General features: G+C 55.8%; 1 protein-coding gene across 1 annotated transcript in view; it reads left to right on the forward strand.

Annotated features, from left to right (window-relative positions):
* Positions 1-762: 762 nt before the first annotated feature.
* The window catches only part of WNT9A (Wnt family member 9A), a 29,906-nt gene continuing 11,790 nt past the window's right edge, over positions 763-18,878 (forward strand). The window contains exon 1 of the mRNA XM_009236845.4: positions 763-953. Within this exon, the coding sequence (XP_009235120.2) occupies positions 859-953 (95 nt within the window). The 5' untranslated portion in view covers positions 763-858. The remainder of the gene's footprint in view (positions 954-18,878) is intronic.

The following is an 18,878-nucleotide window of genomic DNA, read 5'->3' on the forward strand; positions in this document are numbered from 1 at the left end:
TCTTTCTCCCCGTCCCGGCCAGGAAACAGGCTCTGAGAAGGGCGTCGTCCGATGGCTGGTGTGGCATTGACTTAGCCGCTAGCTCCACTCCCACAATTTAAGAATGGGGAGACCACCAGGACCCCAAAAGGTAGAGCTACTCACCTCACAGCCCCAGCAGGCTACGTCGCTTCATTCCCAGGCCGAAAGCGGCCACATTCCCCGCCAGAAAGGAGCGATTCTCTGTCCCCGCTCCTTGAGGGGGTCAGCATGCCCAAGAGGCGCAGGCATCACCGGCTGGCCCGACTCCTCCTCACCAAGCTTCCCCCGGAGCAGCCGCGCAGCGCCCAGCTCGGGGCAGACGGCCGGGTCCTCTGTGGAACCATCCCCGACCGTCCCGGCCTGGAGCCCCGCCGGCGGCTAGCCCGGCCGCCAACGCCTCCCCTCCCCTCCCCCTCAATCCCGCCCCCAGGGCCGCCCCAAGCTCCCACTGCAGCGCCCCCAACGCTCTACCCGCTTCCCGATGCCCGCCCCCGGCCCCCCAATGCCGTCCCGCCGTGGTCGCCCCGGGTTCTCGCACGCCCCGCCCTCGGTTCCCACCGCTCCCCGCCTCCCCTTCCTCCATCCCCGCCGGGCAGGGCGCGCCTGAGACCCGCGCCGGGAGCGGCGGCCGGGGCCCCGAGTGGCCGGGAGGGGCTGGCGGGCTGGCGCGCGCGGCTCGGGTTTCGGCCCGCCCCCGGCGCCGGCGTGATCCCCTCCCGGGCGCGGGGCGGGGCCGGGCCCAGCTGGCCGCGCTCCGGGCGCTATAAGAGGGCGGCGGCCGCGGCGCGCCCTGCGCGGAGCTGGGAGCGCGATGGTCGGCCGCCGAGGCGCGGCAAGATGCTGGATGGGTCCCCGCTGGCGCGCTGGCTGGCCGCGGCCTTCGGGCTGACGCTGCTGCTCGCCGCGCTGCGCCCTTCGGCCGCCTACTTCGGGTAGGTGCCTTCGGCGGCCGGCGCGCACTGGTGGGCGGGGGCGGCGGGGGCGGCGGGTCGGGGCGGGGTCGTCCGGAGTCCCCGAGGCACCCGGGGTGGCTGGGGCCGGGGCGCGGCGGGGCCGCCGGGTTGCCTGGCGCTGTTTGTTTGCGGCGCGCGCGTCGCTCCGTCCGCCGCGCGGCACGGCTAGAGAGGCGGGTGGACCCGTCGGGCTTGCGCCGGGCCGCGGTCCTCCGTGACCGCAGAGTCGTCGTCGTCGTAGTCGCCGCCGCCGCCGCCGTGAGCAGGACTGCCTCGCGCTTAAGGACTGGGATCAGGTCCCGACTTCCTTGGGCCGCGGTGTCCTTGCCAAAAGGCTGGAGCCTGAGTCCTCAGCCCCTGGCCATCGCCCACCTAGCAGCTTCCCCCCCTTTCTCTTCTCGAGAAGTTAATTTAACAGTAACAAAAACACGTACAAAATCCAGATGTTCCTCGCGCTGAGCCCCAAACGGAGAGAGAGAGAGAGAAATCCTCCAAGCTGGAGGAATTTATTTTTCTTGCGCTTTGCTTCTGACGCTGTGGCCCGGGCCCCGGCCCGCGGGAGCGCGTCCATGGGACCTGGCCGGGAGCGCAGGGCCAGGCCGGGGCGTCCCGCGGTGTCACTGCCCGTGCTCGCGTGTCTCTGGCAGCAGCGCTTTGCGGGGCTGTCGGCGCGTCTCTCTCTTCCTTTCTTTCCCTTCCTTCTTCCCTCGCCCTCTCCGAGGTCTGGGATGCCCAGTCCAGCGACCTTTACAGGGACCCTCGCTGCGCTTTGGGTGCGCTTAGGTGCAGGGTGGCGCCGTGCGAGGCAGCGCCCCGGGCCTCCCCGCCACCCTCCCGCCTCCTACCCCGAGCGCCGCCGCTGGGAGCCCTGGCTGGCCTTCGGATCCCAGCCCCCGACCTGGACGCCCTGGGCCACTCCCTCGGCCGGGCCGCCGCCCTCCGCCGGTCACCTGTTCCCGGTCCTTTGGCCTGAGCGCCAGCGCGCGGCGGGCTGGCCGGCAGAGGGCCCCGTTGGTCCAGGAATCTGGCACCCGCCCGGGCAGGGAGAGGCCGCCTGGGCCGAGGAGCCCTGCAGGTGTATCCTGTTCTCAAAGAAAATAAAATATTTTCATGGGAAACTTTCCCTTTGTGTTTTTCTTTCTCCCCCTTTCTTCTCTCTGTTCCTTTCTTCTGGGTCGTCTTCCAGGGTCAGCCCGGTGTCTCAGTTCCCTGGGGCCCCCACCCGCAGCCCTCTCCTGGCTGCAACTGTGGGTACGGGCTTGGGCTGGCACGCCACAGCATGCCATCTGTGCAGCCCGCAGCCTCACCCGGGAGTGCAGGAGGGAGGGCCACAGGTCCGCGGTGACTCACCGTGGCCTTGTCAGCCAGCTGTGCTTCCTTGCTCTCCGGCCCAGCGGAGGCGCTGCTTCTTGGGCTCGGGACACACCCTGGGCTTGTCCGGGCTGCAGCAGCTTTGTCCCTGCTGTGATCCGATTCCTGGAGACGGGGTGGCGCTGGGTCTTGGCCTCTCCTTCTCTGACCTATCTCTGGGCTTTGTGCCCTGGAGAAGGTCAAGGGGCTCTGCTGCTTTGTGTGCGTGTGTTTCAGCTCTCTTGCAGACAGTAAGTCCAGGCTGGTGCCAGGCGCATAGCAAGGACTTAAGTGCTGTTGTGGCTCCTCTGGCCAGGCCCCCTTGGCCCTGCTTCTTGGCTCCAAAGGACCCATCAAGGGAGAATTCCTGAGTCCTGTCTGAGGGCAGCTCTCCATGTAGCTGCCCTGTGGGAAGTCCAGAGGGCAAGCGTGCTGCCTTTGGGGACAGCTGACATTGCAGAGGGCAGCTAGGACTCTGTTTGACTGATGGAGAATGAGCACCTTCCTGAACCAGGGGCTGGGGGGCATCCTGGGTCAGGGCAGGCCAGGTTCTATCTGGGCTGCTGGAGGCCTTGGGCCCCACATAAGTCAGTTCCCAAGGTTGGGCTGGGGAGGGGAAGCAGGGCACAAAGGGCTCCAGGCTGGGTTGTGTGGAGGCCTCTCCTGCTGTGGCTCCTGGCCCAGCAAAGGCAGGGGGTGGCCCAGGGCATTAAAGGCCAGGCGGGGCTGGAGCTGGAGCGGGGCTGGGGTGGCCCTTCCCAGCTCCAGTCCAGGAAGCAGGGAGAAGGGGCTGGGATCTAGGGCCGTTTTTTCCCTTCCCCCTCTCGAAAGCTCTGCCTGGCACGGAGGCTCCCGGGCAGGAACGCGGCTCCAGTTACAGCCCAGGAACCCGGAGAGGAGAGGCTGGCCTGGGGGAGGGTCACGTGGACCCACGGGAGCCCTCCCTGCCTGTTCCCTGAGCTGCAACCCAACCCTGGCTGGCGCCCGCTGCCCTCCTAGAGGCCTCTGGCCACCAGGCTGGACCCCCTGTGGGGAAGAGGCTCCCCCTCGGCCTGGCCCTGCACCTTGGCCTGGCTAGCAGGTGGCATCTCCATCTGGTTCTCCCATGGCTGTGTCCCTGTGCCTCCTCACTGGCCTGGCCCCAAGCCCTTCTAAACAGAGGAGTAAGCAGGGAGGCCAGCCCGAGGTCATAGGGAGGGCTTGGGGTGCAGACTCAGACCCTCTCTCCAAGGTTACAGCAAGAGGGTGGTCCTGGTGGTGGTCTGAGGACATAGTTTGTCTTCCATTGGGAGGCCCCTCTTGCTTTGCCTTTGCTGGGTTGTGGTCTCAGCTGAGATGGTAGATCCGGATTAGATGCCGGAGCTGCTCCTCTGCTGGGCCCAGACCCTCTGGATGTGGAGTCAGGGCTGGGCCTGGGCCTGGGGGCTGTTCCTGCCCAGCAGGGCTTGGACCCCCACGTCTGGCTGCTAGGCTGCCTGGCTCCCTGGCACCTTGCAGCCCTTTCCTTAGGGGTCCCGGGCTGGCTCGGGATGAGGGCTGAGACTTCCCACTGGAGTTCTTCTTTAAAGACCCTGAGGCTGTTTTGTGGTGGTGGCCCTTGCAGTTTACATCACTCAGGAAACATTTGCAGGTTACTTTGGGGGCACGATGGTGGGAGACCAGGCCCTATCAATTTGTCCCCTTCTCTGGGCCTCAGTAGCCTGGAGGCCTGCCTGGAAGAGGCATAACCAAGGCTGGCACTGAGGGATTGTTGAGGTGCCCCCGGCCGTGGCCCCAGAGCCAGCCATCGGGGCTGGAAAGGTGCTTGGAACTGGTCTAGAAGCCAGGCTGGAGGGAGTGACCACTGTGAATTGGGGGCCTGGTGGGCCTCAGGGCTGGCCGAGGCTTTTTGTTATTGGCCGTAACTCACGTCCTGTAAAATCCACTCTTTTAATGTATACAGCCCCGTGATTTTGAGTACCTCATTTGCCAGGCCATGCAGCTCTCACCACTGTTTAATTCCAGAACGTTTTCCTCACCCCAGAAACCTCATACGCATTAGGCAGTCGCTGCCCATTCCCCTCCCCCAGTCCCTGGCAACCACTCATCTGCGTTCTTTCTCCACGGGTCTGCCTGTCCCGGACGTTTCCTAGAAATGGAATCCTATGCCGTGTGGCCTCCGCGCCTGGCTTCTCTCACTCAGCATCACCGTTGTAGCACGCGTCAGTATTGCCTTCTTTCTTACCACTGAGTTAGACTCGACTGGAAGACTGTCCGAGAGATTTTTTGAGTTCATCAGTTGACGGACATCTGGATCGCTTCCACTGTTGGCTGTGATGGATAATGTTGCTGTGAACGTTGGTATGTGAGGTTTTGTGTGTGTGTGTGTTTTCAGTTCTTGGGATACATAGAAGTGGAGGTACTGGGTCACATGGTAACTCTGCATGTGATGTTTTTGTTTTTGTTTTGTTTTATTGAGACAGAGTCTTGCTCTGTCACCCAGGCTGGAGTGCAGCTATGTGATGAAGGCTCATTGCTGCGTCCACCTCAGAGGCTCAACCATCCTCCCGCCTCAGCATCCCAGGTAGCTGGGACCACAGGCACAAGCCACTAATCCTGGCTAATTTTTTTAAATTTTATTTTTTGTAGAGACGGGGTTTTACCATGTTGTCCAGGCTGACTTTGAACTCCTGGGCTCAAGTGATCTCCCGCGTCAGCCTCGCAAAGTGCTGGGGTTACAGGTGTGAGCCCCTGCTCCCCGCCTGCATTTAGGTTTTTGAGGCCCTGCCAAACCCTTCTGGATGCAGCATTTTACATTTCTGCCGGCAGCGCAGAAAGGCTCGTTTCTCCACTTTCTCGCCGACACTGGTTTTCTGTTTTATTTTCTACTGCAGCCATCCGAGTGGGTGTGGAATGGCACCTTGTGTGGCTCTGACTGCATTTGTCAGGTGGCCATTGGCGCTGAGCATTCTTTCGTGGCCTCATGGCCCATGGATCTTCTTTGGAGAATGTCCATGCAGCTCCTTTGCCTGTTTTTAGTGGGGCTGCTTGTCTTTCTCCTGTTGAGTTATGAGAGCTCTTTACATATTTGGATCTCTCCTTGGACTGAGGAGAAACTTGTCTCTAGACCTGTGAGCCTGTGGGCGCTCTTACCCCTGCACAAGGAGCCAGCGACACCCCGGCAGCCCCACTGGGTGGGTGGGGGCAGCCAGGACATCCCCCGTTTCCTAGAGCCTGGTGTGGGGCAGTTCTGGGTGCTCAGGGGACTCTCAGAGGAGGCTGCGGAGAGGCTGCTGTCGCAGGCATGGGGAGGGGATATGTTTCTCACATTAGTGCCAACATCAGATCCCACAGGGTCCAAGAGGGAGGCTGCTGGCTGTGGGCAGGACATACCCTGCCTGGTCCCATGGCTCTGCCTTTCTGTGCATCAGGCCTGGGCACAGCTGGCTGCCTGGACGAGGGGCACCTGTGGGTCCCTGGCAGGGCTGGAGAAGGAGGGGTGGGCCTGAGGTGTGGAATCATGGGGCTGTGTGGTGGGCTAGAGAAGCCTGGGAAGGGGCTGGCAAGAAGGCAGTGTCTGGGGTGACCCCTTGGCTGGGGCCTGGGTCAGGTGCTCTGAGCACTGTGGGCCAGGGGGTTTGGGAGCAGCTGAGAGCTCAGGCTTAGGTTTGGGCAGGCGCTGCCCTGGAGACCCGCCCCCTCCAACAAGTTAGGACACCCCAGGAAGCACGTGGGGCCTGGCATCAGGAAGAAAGGCCACACAGAGTGCTCTGAAGGGCCAGAAGGGCAGGGAGGAAAGAGGCCAGGCAGCTGCCTTGTTTCGAGAGATCGTGGAAGTGGCTCAGTGGGGCAGACCTCAGCAGAGGGCTGAGAGGAGGGGCCCTTGGGGCCAGGGGACTCCCTGGGGACTTCTTAGCATGGAGAGGAGAGGACAGGGCCAGTGGAAAGTCGGGGCATTTCTCCAGGACTCCTGGCCTGGGACCCCGTGGCCAGTAGAGGGACCCAGGTGCCAGGCTTCCCTGACAGTGGGGCCGTAAGTGGGACGGTCTGGAGTGTCAGCCTGATGGCCCCTGCAGGCGCTGGTGGCCTTCCTCCTTCCTGCCCTGCACCCAGGGGCCTTGGAACCCCCAGCCTCTCCCTGCCCGACCTGCTTGGGGGTCCTGGCTCCCTGGAGGGTGTGGAGGGTGTGTGGTAAGGACGGAGCAGCAGTGCCTGGCCTGCCACAGCTGAGGGAGCAGATGTCCTGTCCACAGCCGGCGGATGTCTGGTTGGGGAGACAGCTGGCCTCATCTTGCTCCCATCCTGCTGCAGGCTGCAGAGAGCCCCAGTGCCTGCCCTGGCCTGGGACCTTCCGCCGGCTGCTGGGGTGGCCCGGGCTGGGGGTGCCCTGCTCTGGGGTTTGGCCATCAAAGAAGCGTGTGGGTGACTCTTCCCCTAGGAAAGAGCACACAGGCACGGATACCTCCTGGAGGCTCTGGACCTGGGGGCAGGGAGGAGGTGATGCCTGTGGGAGGGTGGGGGCTGCGGGAAAGCGACACCTGTTGACAGGCCTCGGTTGCGCCACCTGATCCCGGCTGCAGCACGGGCTCCCTTTGTGCATTGTGCTGGGCGGGCGGCGGGGTGAGGACCGGTGCAGTTGTCTGGGACCAGGGTGGCTCCCGCAGGAGTGTCTGTGGGACTGGGGACTGAGCCAGGCCCCCAGAACCCAGAAGGCCAGCCACGAGTGGAGGTTCCCCAGACCCCATGCCTTCTGGCTGGATGTTGACCTCTGATGGGGCCGACCCCGAGGGTCAGGTGAGGCCCTTGGGGCACAGTGGTGCCATCTCCCCTGTGCTCCCAGGGCCTTGCCTGTCCCTCGGGGTCGGCCCTGGCTGCTGCTTCTTGCAGGAAGCCCAGTGACTGCCCCGATGCCTCCTTCTCTCCCTGCGTGCTCAGCTCTGGGGTTTGCCAGGAGGGTCCCTGTGGAGTCTCCTCAGATGCATCCTTCTCTCCCTGGTTGCTCAGGTCTGGGGTTGGCCAGGAGGGTTCCTGTGGGGTCTCTTCAGATGCATTCTATTCTCCCTGGTCGCTCAACTCTGGGATCAGCCAGGAGGGTCCCCTTGTGTTCTCCTCAGATGCATCCATCTCTCCCTGGTCGCTCAATTCTGGGATTGGCCAGAAGGGTCCCTGTGGGGTCTTCTCCAAGCTGCATTCTGTGTGCCCCCCTACCCCAAGACTCCCTCAAGCCTGAGGCTCTCCCTGCCAGGTGGATCTGTGTCACTCATTCACCTGAGAGCCCAGCCCCGGGTCCTACAGGACCCTGACTCTGGCAGGGCTGTGTCTACACTTGTGGCCAGACATAGTGCAGTGCAGACCTGGCTGCCAGGCTGCCGCATCTTCCTGTGTGTGGACAATAGGCCAGGTGTTGATGGCCCCACCAGAGCAGCCATGCGGAGTGCAGCCCCGGCGGGGATGTGACCCTGGTTTTCCTTCAGGGGTCATATTCAAACACATCTGTGGTCCAGGCCGGGCAGGGTGGCAGGTGGCTGGGGATGGTCTTGCTGTGCCTGCTGACCTGGGTGGCACTGGGCCGCCCCAGCTCCGTGACCTGCAGCCTGGGCCCTCCCTGGAGCCTGTTGCCCTCCCGGCGTGGTCCTGGCTGGCTGGGCGCTGCTGCCCGCCAGAGGAAGCCCAGCTGTCCAGCTGGCAGTTGCAGCACCTCAGGACCGGTGGCCGGATGGGACGATGGAAAAAGGCAAGCCGCAGGCTGCATTTGTTTTTTTTAGCGATACCTGAGGTCAGTGCAGCCAGGGGAAGTGGGCTGGAGGTCTGGCCCAAGAGGAGCTGCTGCCAGAGCCTCCCAGAGCTGGAGAACGTCAGGGCCGGCGTCCCTCCTGGCCAGATGGGGACAGAGGCTGCAGCCCTGGAGTCACTGTGGGGTGGGGAGGGGAGCCAGGTGGACTTTGGGATGCCCCCTCTGTGACACCCACAGGAGAGTGAGCTCCAGAGGGTATGACAGTGTGGGAGGTGACACTGGTGGCCGCTGGAAGGTTGTGTGGCTCTCCCTGTCCTGCTGACCAGTTGTGTGGGTCTGCGGCTGTCTGGGAAGGCCATGGGGGGCTGTGGTCACTGAGCACAGAGGCCTCCTGGAAGCTTCTGCTCTTCATCTTTCCCCCGGGGGTCCTGTGTGCAGCCTTGGTTGCCTGTCTTGCAGCCCACAGACCAGCCATGTCCACTCTGGGGTCCAGGACTTTGCCCCAGAAAAGGGCAGTCAGCCCAAGTAGCCTGGGGGAGGTGGGCTGGCCTCTGTGGTCTGGTTTGGGGGACCCCATGGATGCTGCAGACACAGACAGGGCAGGGCTTATTCCCGGGGCTGCCGTGGGACACGGTGCTTTCAGCAGGGTGGAGGGAGGTGTCTCTCTCAGGCCCGAGGATGCCTCGCCTGGCAGGCACCTGGGCATCTGCACAGGCCACCCCTGCCATCCTTGCGGCATGTGCCCCACCTCCTCTTGGGTGCAGCTGGGCCCTGGTGGCGTTGCAGCCCTGAGGGACACAGCAGACGTGCTTGGGCTGGAAGCTGGGCTCGGGCTGGGTTGATTTGCAGACCACGGGGAGGGTGGAGAGTTGATCTCAGCCCCGGTTTCTCAGTGCTAGAATTTGTTTTGATTTTGTTTCACACAGAAATTAAACGCTGTCTGGCAGGACTGAGGTTTTGCTGGCGGGGCGTTGTGGCTTCTGGAAATGCAGTCCCCTCTCCCTCTGCCCCAGCCTGGAGAAGAAAGCTGGGTCCCGGTCAGGGTGGCTAGACCTGCTGGCAGGAGGCAAGGAGGTCGGAGGCCGGCCTTGGTGATGTGTGCTCCCTCCGTAGGACTTCCTGTCTATCGTGCTGGGAGCTGGAAGGAGCCTGTGGCTTTAGGGACCTGGCAGTGTGGGGTGGCTATCCCTGTGTGTCTCGGGTTCTCTCTGGGGACAAGGCCCATTTGGCTGCCCTCAGGCTCAGGGCAAGGTGTCTGAGTGTCTGGGTCCTCCCAGGGTGGCCCGATCCCCAAGCAGCCAGGTCATGGCAGCATCAGGCCTAGCCCGAGGAGCTGGGGGCCGTCCCCAGACTCAGCCCCATGTGTGCTAAGCTCCACTCCTGTGGGGCTGGGGAATGGTCTCCACGGAGCTTCTGCAGGGGTCAGTGCTGACCACCGCGGCCAGCTTCCAGGGCTCAAGGAGGTGGCCGGGTCACCGCTCCCTGGAGCCACCTCCCCCATGGTCCCTGAGACCAGCACTGTCCGCGGCCCCATCTGCAGCATGGAACTGTTCTGTGTGCCCTGTGGCATGGCAGCCGCAGCCACATATGGGTGTTGAGACGTCTTCCTTCTCTCCAGCAGGCCTGTGTCCTCCTGCATGGCTGCACCTGGAATGACAGTCAGAGGTGGGAGGTGGCTGGGGCTTGAGGGGTATGGGTGTCCCATGGAGCCGTCGTCATCCGGGCCCTTCACCGGGGAGAGCAGTCATGAACTGGTGCTGCTGTGGGCCTGGCAGGGGTGCAGTCAGGTCAGAGGCCACTTTCAGGTCCCAGCCCTGCCTCCGCACTCACAGGCTGCACAGGCGGCTACACTGTTTAATACCCTGACCTCAGTTTCTTGCCAGTGTAGCAGAGTCAAAAACACACTCACCAGGTAGTTTAGGACATGAAGACATGAGACACTGGAGAGCATAGATGCCCATTTTCAGCAACAGGCCCACAAGACGCAGAGGCTTTTCTGCTTGAAACAACTAAAGCTGAATTTTTACATGGATCTTATGTGTGTACATGCATATATATGTATGTGTGTGTGCATGTATGTGTGTTTGCATTTGGATGGACATATGCATGTGTGTATACATGTATGCATGTGGGGGGTTGTGTGTCTGCACGTGCGTATGCGTGCATCTCTATGGGTTTATGGGTTCATATGGGTGTGTCTGTGTGTATACCTGAGTGTATGGGTGTATCTGTGTGTATGGGGGGTTTGTGTGGGTGTGTTCGTTCCTGTGGATGTGTGTATGTATGTGTCTGTGTGTATGGGTTTATGGGTTCGTATGGGTGTATCTGTGTGTGTGTGTGTGTGAGGGGGTTTGTGTGAGTGTGTTTGTTCCTGTATGTGTGTATGCATGTGTCTGTGTGTATGGGTTTGTATGGGTGTGTATGTATGGGTATATGTGTGTGTGTATGGGTTTATGGGTTTGTATGGGGGTGTGTGTGTACACATGTGTGTCTGTGTGTATGGGTGTATCTGTGGGGGGGTTTGTGTGGGTGTGTTTGTTCCTGTACATGTGTGTATGCGTGTGTCTGTGTGTATCGGTTTGTATGGGTGTGTATGTATGGATATATGTGTGTGTGTATACGTGTGTATATGGGTTTATGGGTTTGTATGGGGGTGTGTGTGTGTGTACACATGTGTGTCTGTGTGTATGGGTGTATCTGTGTGGGGGGTTTGTGTGGGTGTGTTGTTGTCTTTGTGCATGTGTGTGTGTGTATTTAACTTTATAAGTGTCAAAGAGTTGATGAAATGGTTGGTGGGCATCCCTAGAAATAGCAAGAATAGATGCTGAACAAGACAGCGTGAGGTTGGTTTGGTCTCATGGGATGAGGGTTCATAGTAAAGGCCATGGCCCACTAAGGAGAGAATACTCAGAGGAGACCCTCCCACAGCCCCAGGTGGCCCCCAGGGCAGGGCACAGCCACCATGTGTGCGCTGAGGCCTGAGTCACCAACATGGTCCCGGGCCCTGGCCTCATGCTGGGTTTTGGGTGGCCTGGCTCTGGGACTGCAGGTGGCCCTAGAAGCCTGGCTGGTGTGCACATAACGAGATCCTTTCCAAAATCTATGCTAGTGTCCTGGGGCTGCTGTCAGGCACCATAGACTGGCTGGCCTAAAACAACAGGACTTCTGTCTCAGGTCTGAAATCACGGCATCCGCAGGGCCATGCCCCTCTGGAGGCTTGAGGGGAGGGTCCTTCCTGCCTCTTCCAGCTGCCAGTGATGGCTGCGAACCGTGGGGCTCCTTGGCTGGTGACTGGCCACTTTACGCCCTGCCTCAATCTTCACGTGGCCCTCTCGTCCGCCTCTGTGTCTTCTCCTTTTTCTTATAAGGACAGCCTCCACTGGCTCTAAAGAGCCCACCGTGTCTGGGATGATCTTGCCTTGAGATCCTTATCTCAGTTATTTCTGCAATGCTTCTTATTCCACATAAGGCCCCTGACTGAGATTGCGTTAGACGCATTTGGTGGGGGATGCCGTTCCACCTACTGTAGTACCTTTATCCTCTCCTTCAACTTGTTTCTGCCAACTGTTTCCTCAGTACAGTGAGCAGCCCGGGGTCAGAGCTAACCAGGTCTGCACAGAAACACAACAGGGGCCTCGAAAAGACAGCCGCAGCCCAGGAAGCGGAGCAGCGGTGCTGAGTGCAGTGGCTCTCCTCACTCTGCCTCTAGGAAGGAAGACACTTGGGGATGGCTGCAAGGCTCGGGAAACCACAAAGACTGACCCAGCAAGTTTGGAAAAACCAAATAGAGCTAGAGGGGGAAAAAAGTAAGTAATGGCCTGATTTAAAAGCAGATTAGAAACAGCTGAAGGGAATTAGCACACTGGAAGATAAGTCAGAAGAAATTACCCAGAGTATACCAGAGAGGCGGCGAGATGTCAGACAGAGGGCAGGACACCTCGGCGACATGGGGAGGCCATGCCGGAGGCAGCCGAGAAGGGTGCGGGAGTGGGACAGGGCTGATATGTATGAGGGGAGAGGATGACAGTTTTCCGAAATTGAATAAAGCTGTAAAGAAGATTCCAGGAGCCCAGTGTCTTCCCAGGCCAAAAGTAAAAATAAGTTCACCCTGGAACATGACACATTAGAAGCACACAGCATGCTGGGCACAGTGCCTCATGCCTGTGATCTCAGCACTTTGGGAGGCTAAGGAAGGAGGATCACTTGAGTCCTGGAGGTGGAGGCTGCAGTGAACCAAGATAGCACCACTGCCCTCCAGCCTGAACAGAGCAAAGACCATGTCTCAAAACAAACAAACAAACAAACAAAAAAACCGGGTGCAGTGGCTCATGCCTGTAATCCCAGCACTTTGCGAGGCTGTGTTGGGCAGATCACCTGAGGTCAGGAGTTTGAGACCAACCTGCCCAACATGGTGAAACCCCGTCTCTACTAAAAATACAAAAATTAGCTGGGTGGCCAGGTGCAGTTCCTCACACCTGTAATCCCAGCACTTTGAAAGGCCAAGGTAGGTGGATCACCTGAGGTCAGGAATTTGAGACCAGCCTGGCCAACATAGCAAAACCCCGTCTCTACTAAAAATACAAAAAAATTAGCCAGGCGTGTTGGTAGCCGCCTGTAATCCCAGCTACTTGGGAGGCTGAGGCAGGAACAATCGCTTGAACCCAGGAGGTGGAAGTTGCAGTGAGCTGAGATGGTGCCACTGCACTCTAGCCTGAGCAACAGAGTGAGACTCCGTCTTAAAAAAAAAAAAAAGAAAAAAAGAAAAGCTGCACAAGATTGAAGACAGAGAATCGTGAAAGCCATCTGAGAAAGAAGAATACAGATGAGGCGTGAGGACACCAACAAGCTGGCGCCGACCTCAGGAGGCGGAGGCCCTGCTGCATAACGAGATGCAGGAAGGAGTGAGGGCAGAGCATGGGCTCTGAAGGTGCCACGGAGGGAGTGCTGACTGATAAAACAGTGTCTTGTTGGGCCCCCAAATGGAGGTAAAACACGCAATTAGCACATAACTCAGGGCGGGAGAGTCGATGGGAATGTGTTCTCTGGCCCTGTGCTGCCCAGGTAGAGAAGGCACTGACCAGCATCAGGCCTAGGTAGGTCACAGACACATGGTATAGCATTGAAGGTGACCGTGGAAATTACAAAAAAGACTATGCAACTTCAGATGAGCAGAGGGAAAATGTGGAATAACAACAACAACAACAACAACAAAAACCCAAAAAGAGGAAAAGAGGATGAAAAAACCCAGGACAGGCATGGTCAACAGAAAGGATGAGACAAGAGGGTAAACTGAGACTCCAGACCCTAGGGGATGAACTGCTCAAGGCGAAAGGCTGGGTTGATTGGAGTGTGGTTAGGGGCTTAGTCTAATTTCCCTGTAAGAGACACTCCAAGGACGGAGGATATAGAATGTTAGAGGAGGGGAGAGAACTCACCAACTCAGAGGGTTTAGGGCACAGAGGGAATCTCAAGAGAAGGAGGAGGAGAGGGCCAGATGGTGAACCAGGCTCTGCAGCATGACCTGAGTCTGTGACTTGGTCTCTGTTTGGCAGCCTGAGATTGTGACTCAGGCTCTCTATGGCAAACAGAAACCTAGGCTGTTACTGGGGTCACAGTCCCCACTATAGTGAACTGGAGCTGTGACTCAAGCTCTGTATGTGAACTGAGTCTGATTCAGGCCCTGTATGGTGACCTGAGGCTGTGACTCAGGCTCTGTATGTGAACTGGGGGTGTAATCTGGGGTCTGCTTGGCAACCTGAGGCTGTGGCTGGGGTCACAGTTTCTGCTATGGTGAACAGGGGATGTGACTCAGGCTCTGTATGGTGAACTGGGGCTGTGACTCAGGATCTGTATGGCAAACTGAGCTGTGACTCAGGCTCTTTATGGTGAACTGGGGCTGTGACTCAGACTCTGTGGTGAACTGGGGCTGTGACTCAGGCTCTGTATGGTGAACTGGGGCTGTGACTCAGGCTCTATGTGGTGAACTGGGGCTGTGACTCAGGCTGTCTATGGTGACCTAAGGTTGTGACTGGGGTCACAGCCCCCACTACGATCAGCTTGAGCTGACCTGAGGCTATGACTCAGGCTCTGTATGGTGAACTGGAGCTATGACTCAGGCTTTGTAGAGCTCCCTGAGGCTGTGACTCAGGCTCTGCGTCGTGACCTGAAGTTGTGACTGAGGCTGCAGTTTAGGAGCAACTGAAATGATGACAGTGATAGCTTTAAGTGCACATTTTAGAAGAGGAGAGAAACCAGAACGCACAGTACTGTTGAGAAGCTAGAGAGAACTACAGGCCAACATGAAAGGAAATAGAAGTAAGACATTGGAAATAGTGCCAACAGTAATTACATAAGAGTAGACATGCCGTAGAGATGACAGCGCACTTCTTGGAAATATCTGAGACTAATCCAGAAAGATGAGGCTCATTGCATTAGTTTCCTGTCTAGGGGAATCCCTACAGATTCTTCAGACAAAAACAGGAGAAAGCAATTAATAGATTCATGACAATAAATCTGAAAATTTAGATGAAACTGACAAAACCAGAAAAGAAAAGTAATAGAAACTAAGTCAAGATACAGAAATATTCATTAATCCTATAATAATTAAAGAAAATGGGGCATTGAGAATATAAAGTGCAGCCACATTGGAAAAACATCTGAGTTCCCAAGGGATTAAGCACAGAGTTTCCCTGTGACCCAGCAGCTCCCCTCCCAGGTGTATACCCAAGAGAAGTGAAAACATATGTCCACACAAATACGTGTGTGAATGTTCATAATGGCATCAGGTATGAAAGCGGGAAAATGAAACAACCCAGGTGCCTCTCAGCACATGACTGGGTGAGCACAACGTGTTCCATCCACACAATGGAATAGGATTCACCCTTAAGAGGAGGGATGTTCTGACACAGGCTGCAGCCCAGATGAACCTCGAGGACATTGTGTTCGGTGAAATAAGACAGCCACAAAAGGTGAATGCTGCGTGATTCCACTTAAATATCCAGGATAGGCAAATCCATCAAGACAGAAAGTGGATCAGGGCTGGGGGAGTTTCTGAGGAGATGGCAGGCCCTGTGTCTGACTGTGGTGATTGTTGCCCATATCAGTGAATTCACAGCGAATCTTGCAGTGGCTGAGTTTGTGGTGTGTGAGCTGCAGCCTGACCCTGCTCCACTGTGCTTGGCTCTGTGGTACGATTGCATGTCAAGGGTTAGTAGCAGCCCTGTCACAAGCACGTCCTTTGGGGCCATTTTTCCAACAGCGTGTGCTCACTTCCTGCTTGTGTGTCACATTTTGGTAATTGCAATATTTCAAAATTTCTCATTATGATTATATCTGTTATGGTGATCTGTGGTCAGTGATCATTGCTGTTGCTATTGTAAGTATTATGGGATGCCATGAGCCGTGCCCATGTAAGACAATAAACTTAATTGATAAACATTTTATGTCCTCATTGCTCCACCGACAGTCTATTCCCCATCTCTCTCCCTTTCCCCAGGCCTCCCTATTTCCTGAGACACAACAATATTAAAATTAGACCAATTAATAACCCTACAGTGGCTTCTGAGTGTTCAAGTGAAAGGGAGTCACACGTCCCTCACTTTAAAGCGAAGAATGATTAAGGTTAGTGAGGAAGGCATGTCCAAAGCCAAGACAGGCTGGAAGCTGGGCCTCAGTTAGCCAAGCTGTGAATGCAAAGAAGTTCTTGAAGAAAATGGAAAGTGCTACTCCAGTAAACATACAAATGATAAAGTGAAACAGTCTTATTGCTGATATGGGGAAAGTGTGAGTGGTCTGGATAGAAGATCAAACCAGCCACAGCATTCCCTTAAGCCAAAGCCTAATTCAGAGTAAGGCCCTAATCCTCTTCAGTTTTATGAAGGCTGAGACAGGCCAGGAAGCTGCAGAAAAAAAGGTGGAAGCGAACAGAGGTTGGTTCACGAGGTTTAAGGAAAGAAGCGGTCTCTGTAACATGAAAGTGCAAGTGCTGTTGGAGACATTGCAGCAAGCTCTCCAGCAGATCCAGCTAAGATCACTGATGAAGGGGGCCACGGTAATAACAGATCTTCAGTGGAAATGAAACAGCCTTCTACTGAAAGAAGATGTCATCTGGGACTTCCATAGCTATAGAGGAGAAGTCAATGCCTAGCTTCAAAGCTTCAAAGGACAGGGTGACTCTCTTGATAGGGGCTAATGCAGCTGGTAACTTTTAAGTTAAAGCCAATGCCCATTCACCATTGCAACAATTCTATGACTGTTAAGAATTACGCCAAATCTACTCTGCCTGTGCTCTAGAAATGGAATAACAAAGCCTCGATGACAGCACATTTGTTCCCAGCCTGGTTTACTAAATATTTTATGCCCACTGTGAAGACCCACTGCTCAGAAAAAAAGATTCCTGCAAAATATTATTGCTCATTAGCAGTGCCCTGTTCACCCAAGAGCTCTGGTGGAGATGTGCCAGGAGATATATGTTGTTTCCATGCCTGCTAACACAATGCATTAATTCTCCAGCTCACAGATCAAGGAGTCATTTCAACTTTCAAGTCTTATTATTTAAGGCATTTCATAAGGCTACAGCTGCCATAGACAGTGATTCCTCTGATGGATCTGGGAAAAGTCAATTGAAAACCTGCTGGAAAGGATTCACCATTCTAGATGCCTTAAGAATATTCATGATTCATGGGAGGTCAAAACAGCAGCATGAACAGGAGTTGGGAAGATGTTGATTCCAGCCCTCATGGATGACTCTGAGGGATCCCAGACTTCAGGGGAGGAAGTCACTGCAGATGTGGTGGAAGCAGCAAGAGAATGAGAATTGGAAGTAGAGCCTGGAAATGGGACTGAATTGCTGCAGTCTCATGAGAAAATGTGAATAGATGACGAGTTGCTTCTTATGGGTAAACAAAGAAAGTGGTTTCTTGAGATGGAATCTACTTCTGGTGAAGATGCTGTGCACATTGTTGAGATGACAACAAAGGATTTAGAATTGATATCAATTTAGTTGATAAAGCAGTGGCAGGGTTTGAGAAGAGTGACTCTAATTGTGAAAGCAGTTCCACTGTGGGTAAAACGCTAGCAAGCAGCATCACCTGCTGTAGAGACGTCTTTCATGAAAGGGAGAGTCCATTGATGTGGCAAACTTCATAGTTGTCTTGCTTTAAGAAATTTCTGGCTGGGCGCGATGGCTCATGGCTGTAATCCCAGCACTTTGGGAGTCCAAGGCAGGCGGATCAAGAGGTCAGGAGTTCCAGACCAGCCTGGCCAACATGGTGAAACCCCGTCTCTACTAAAGATACAAAAAAAAAAAAAAAAAGAAAGACATTTCCACAGCCACCCCAAACTTCAGCAGCCACCACGCTGACCAGTCAGCAGCTACCAGCATGGAGGCAAGACCGTCCCCCAGCGAAAAGGTGACAACTCAGTGAAGCTCAGATGATTGTTAGCCTTTTTTAGCAGTCCAGTGTTTTTAACTAAAGTATATGTATTATTTTTAAGACATAATGCTATTGCTCACTTAAAGACTATAGTGTAAGCATACCTTGTAGAAGCACTGAGAAACAAAAAAACTCATGTGATTTGCTTTATTCTGACCTTCTCTTTATTGTGATGGTCTGGAACCAAAGCTACAACATCTTCAAGGTGTGCCTGTGTATTTCAGTAAAGCTGTTCAGAAAGAAAAGAAAAAAGAAACTGGATCAGAAAGGAAATGTTTTTGCCAAGAATAGCTCAGTCCTTAGATGGCTTCATGGCCAGTTCTTCAGAACAAACAGGTAAGAAGATACAATTCTCATCTGATACAAACTCTTCTAGGAAAATTAAACAGAAGACCCCTCACACAGGCACTGAAACTCAGTGGGAAGAGCTAGAGAGAAGAAAATCACAAACACAGATGTGAAAATCCTAGGAAAACACTGTCAGAAGACATCTAGCCCCATAGAAAAGGATGGAGCCTGTCCTGGCCAGGTTGAGTCCAGGAAGACAAACTTCCACAGAACATTGGTCAGTTTCTGTAGCTCACTGCAACAGTGAGGCTGCAGTGAGCTGTCATTGTGCCACTGCACTCCAGCCTCGGTGGCAGTGTGAGACTCTTCCTCTAAGAAAAAGGAAGGAAGGAAGGAAGATGAGAGAAAAGTCATACCTCAAAAGATGTAGGGATGACATTTGATAACATTCAATATTCATTTATGATTTTTTTTTTTTTGAGACGGAGTCTCACTCTCGTCGCCCAGGCTAGAGTGCAGTAGCGTGATCTCAGCTCACTGCAACCTCTGCCTCCCGGGTTCAAGTGAGTAGCTGGGATTACAGGCGTGCGCCTCCATGCCCAGCTAATTTTTATATTTTTAGTAGAGACAGGATTTCACCATGTTGGCCAGGCTGGTCTCGAACTCCTGACCTCAAGTGATCCTCCCACCTCGGCCTCCCGAAGCGCTGGGATTACAGGCGTGAGCCACTGCGCCTGGCCTCATTTATGATTTTTAAAGGTTCTTAGCAAACTAAGAACCAAAGGGCGCCTCTGTGGCTGGAAATGCTGTTTGGGCATCAGACTTCATGCTGAAATGTTGAAGGCATTCCTCTGAAGATGAAGAACAAGATCAGGATGGCTGCTGCCACCTTTATATAAACCGGGGTGATGCAGGCTGGTTTTTTTGTTAGTTTTTAGATGGTCTCAGTCTGTGACCCAGGCTGATGTGTGGTGGTGTGTTCGTAGCTCACTGCAGCCCCCACCTCCCAGGCCTGTGCCATTTGCTGAGTGTGGAGCAAGTTCCATGGATTCTGGATAGGCCATCTGTGCACCAGCACAACTCACATCTGTGTGGGGAAGAATGTGCTTCCTCCATCTT

The sequence above is a fragment of the Pongo abelii genome, chromosome 1 (assembly GCF_028885655.2).
Source record: "Pongo abelii isolate AG06213 chromosome 1, NHGRI_mPonAbe1-v2.0_pri, whole genome shotgun sequence".
In the NCBI taxonomy this organism is placed as follows: domain Eukaryota; kingdom Metazoa; phylum Chordata; class Mammalia; order Primates; family Hominidae; genus Pongo; species Pongo abelii.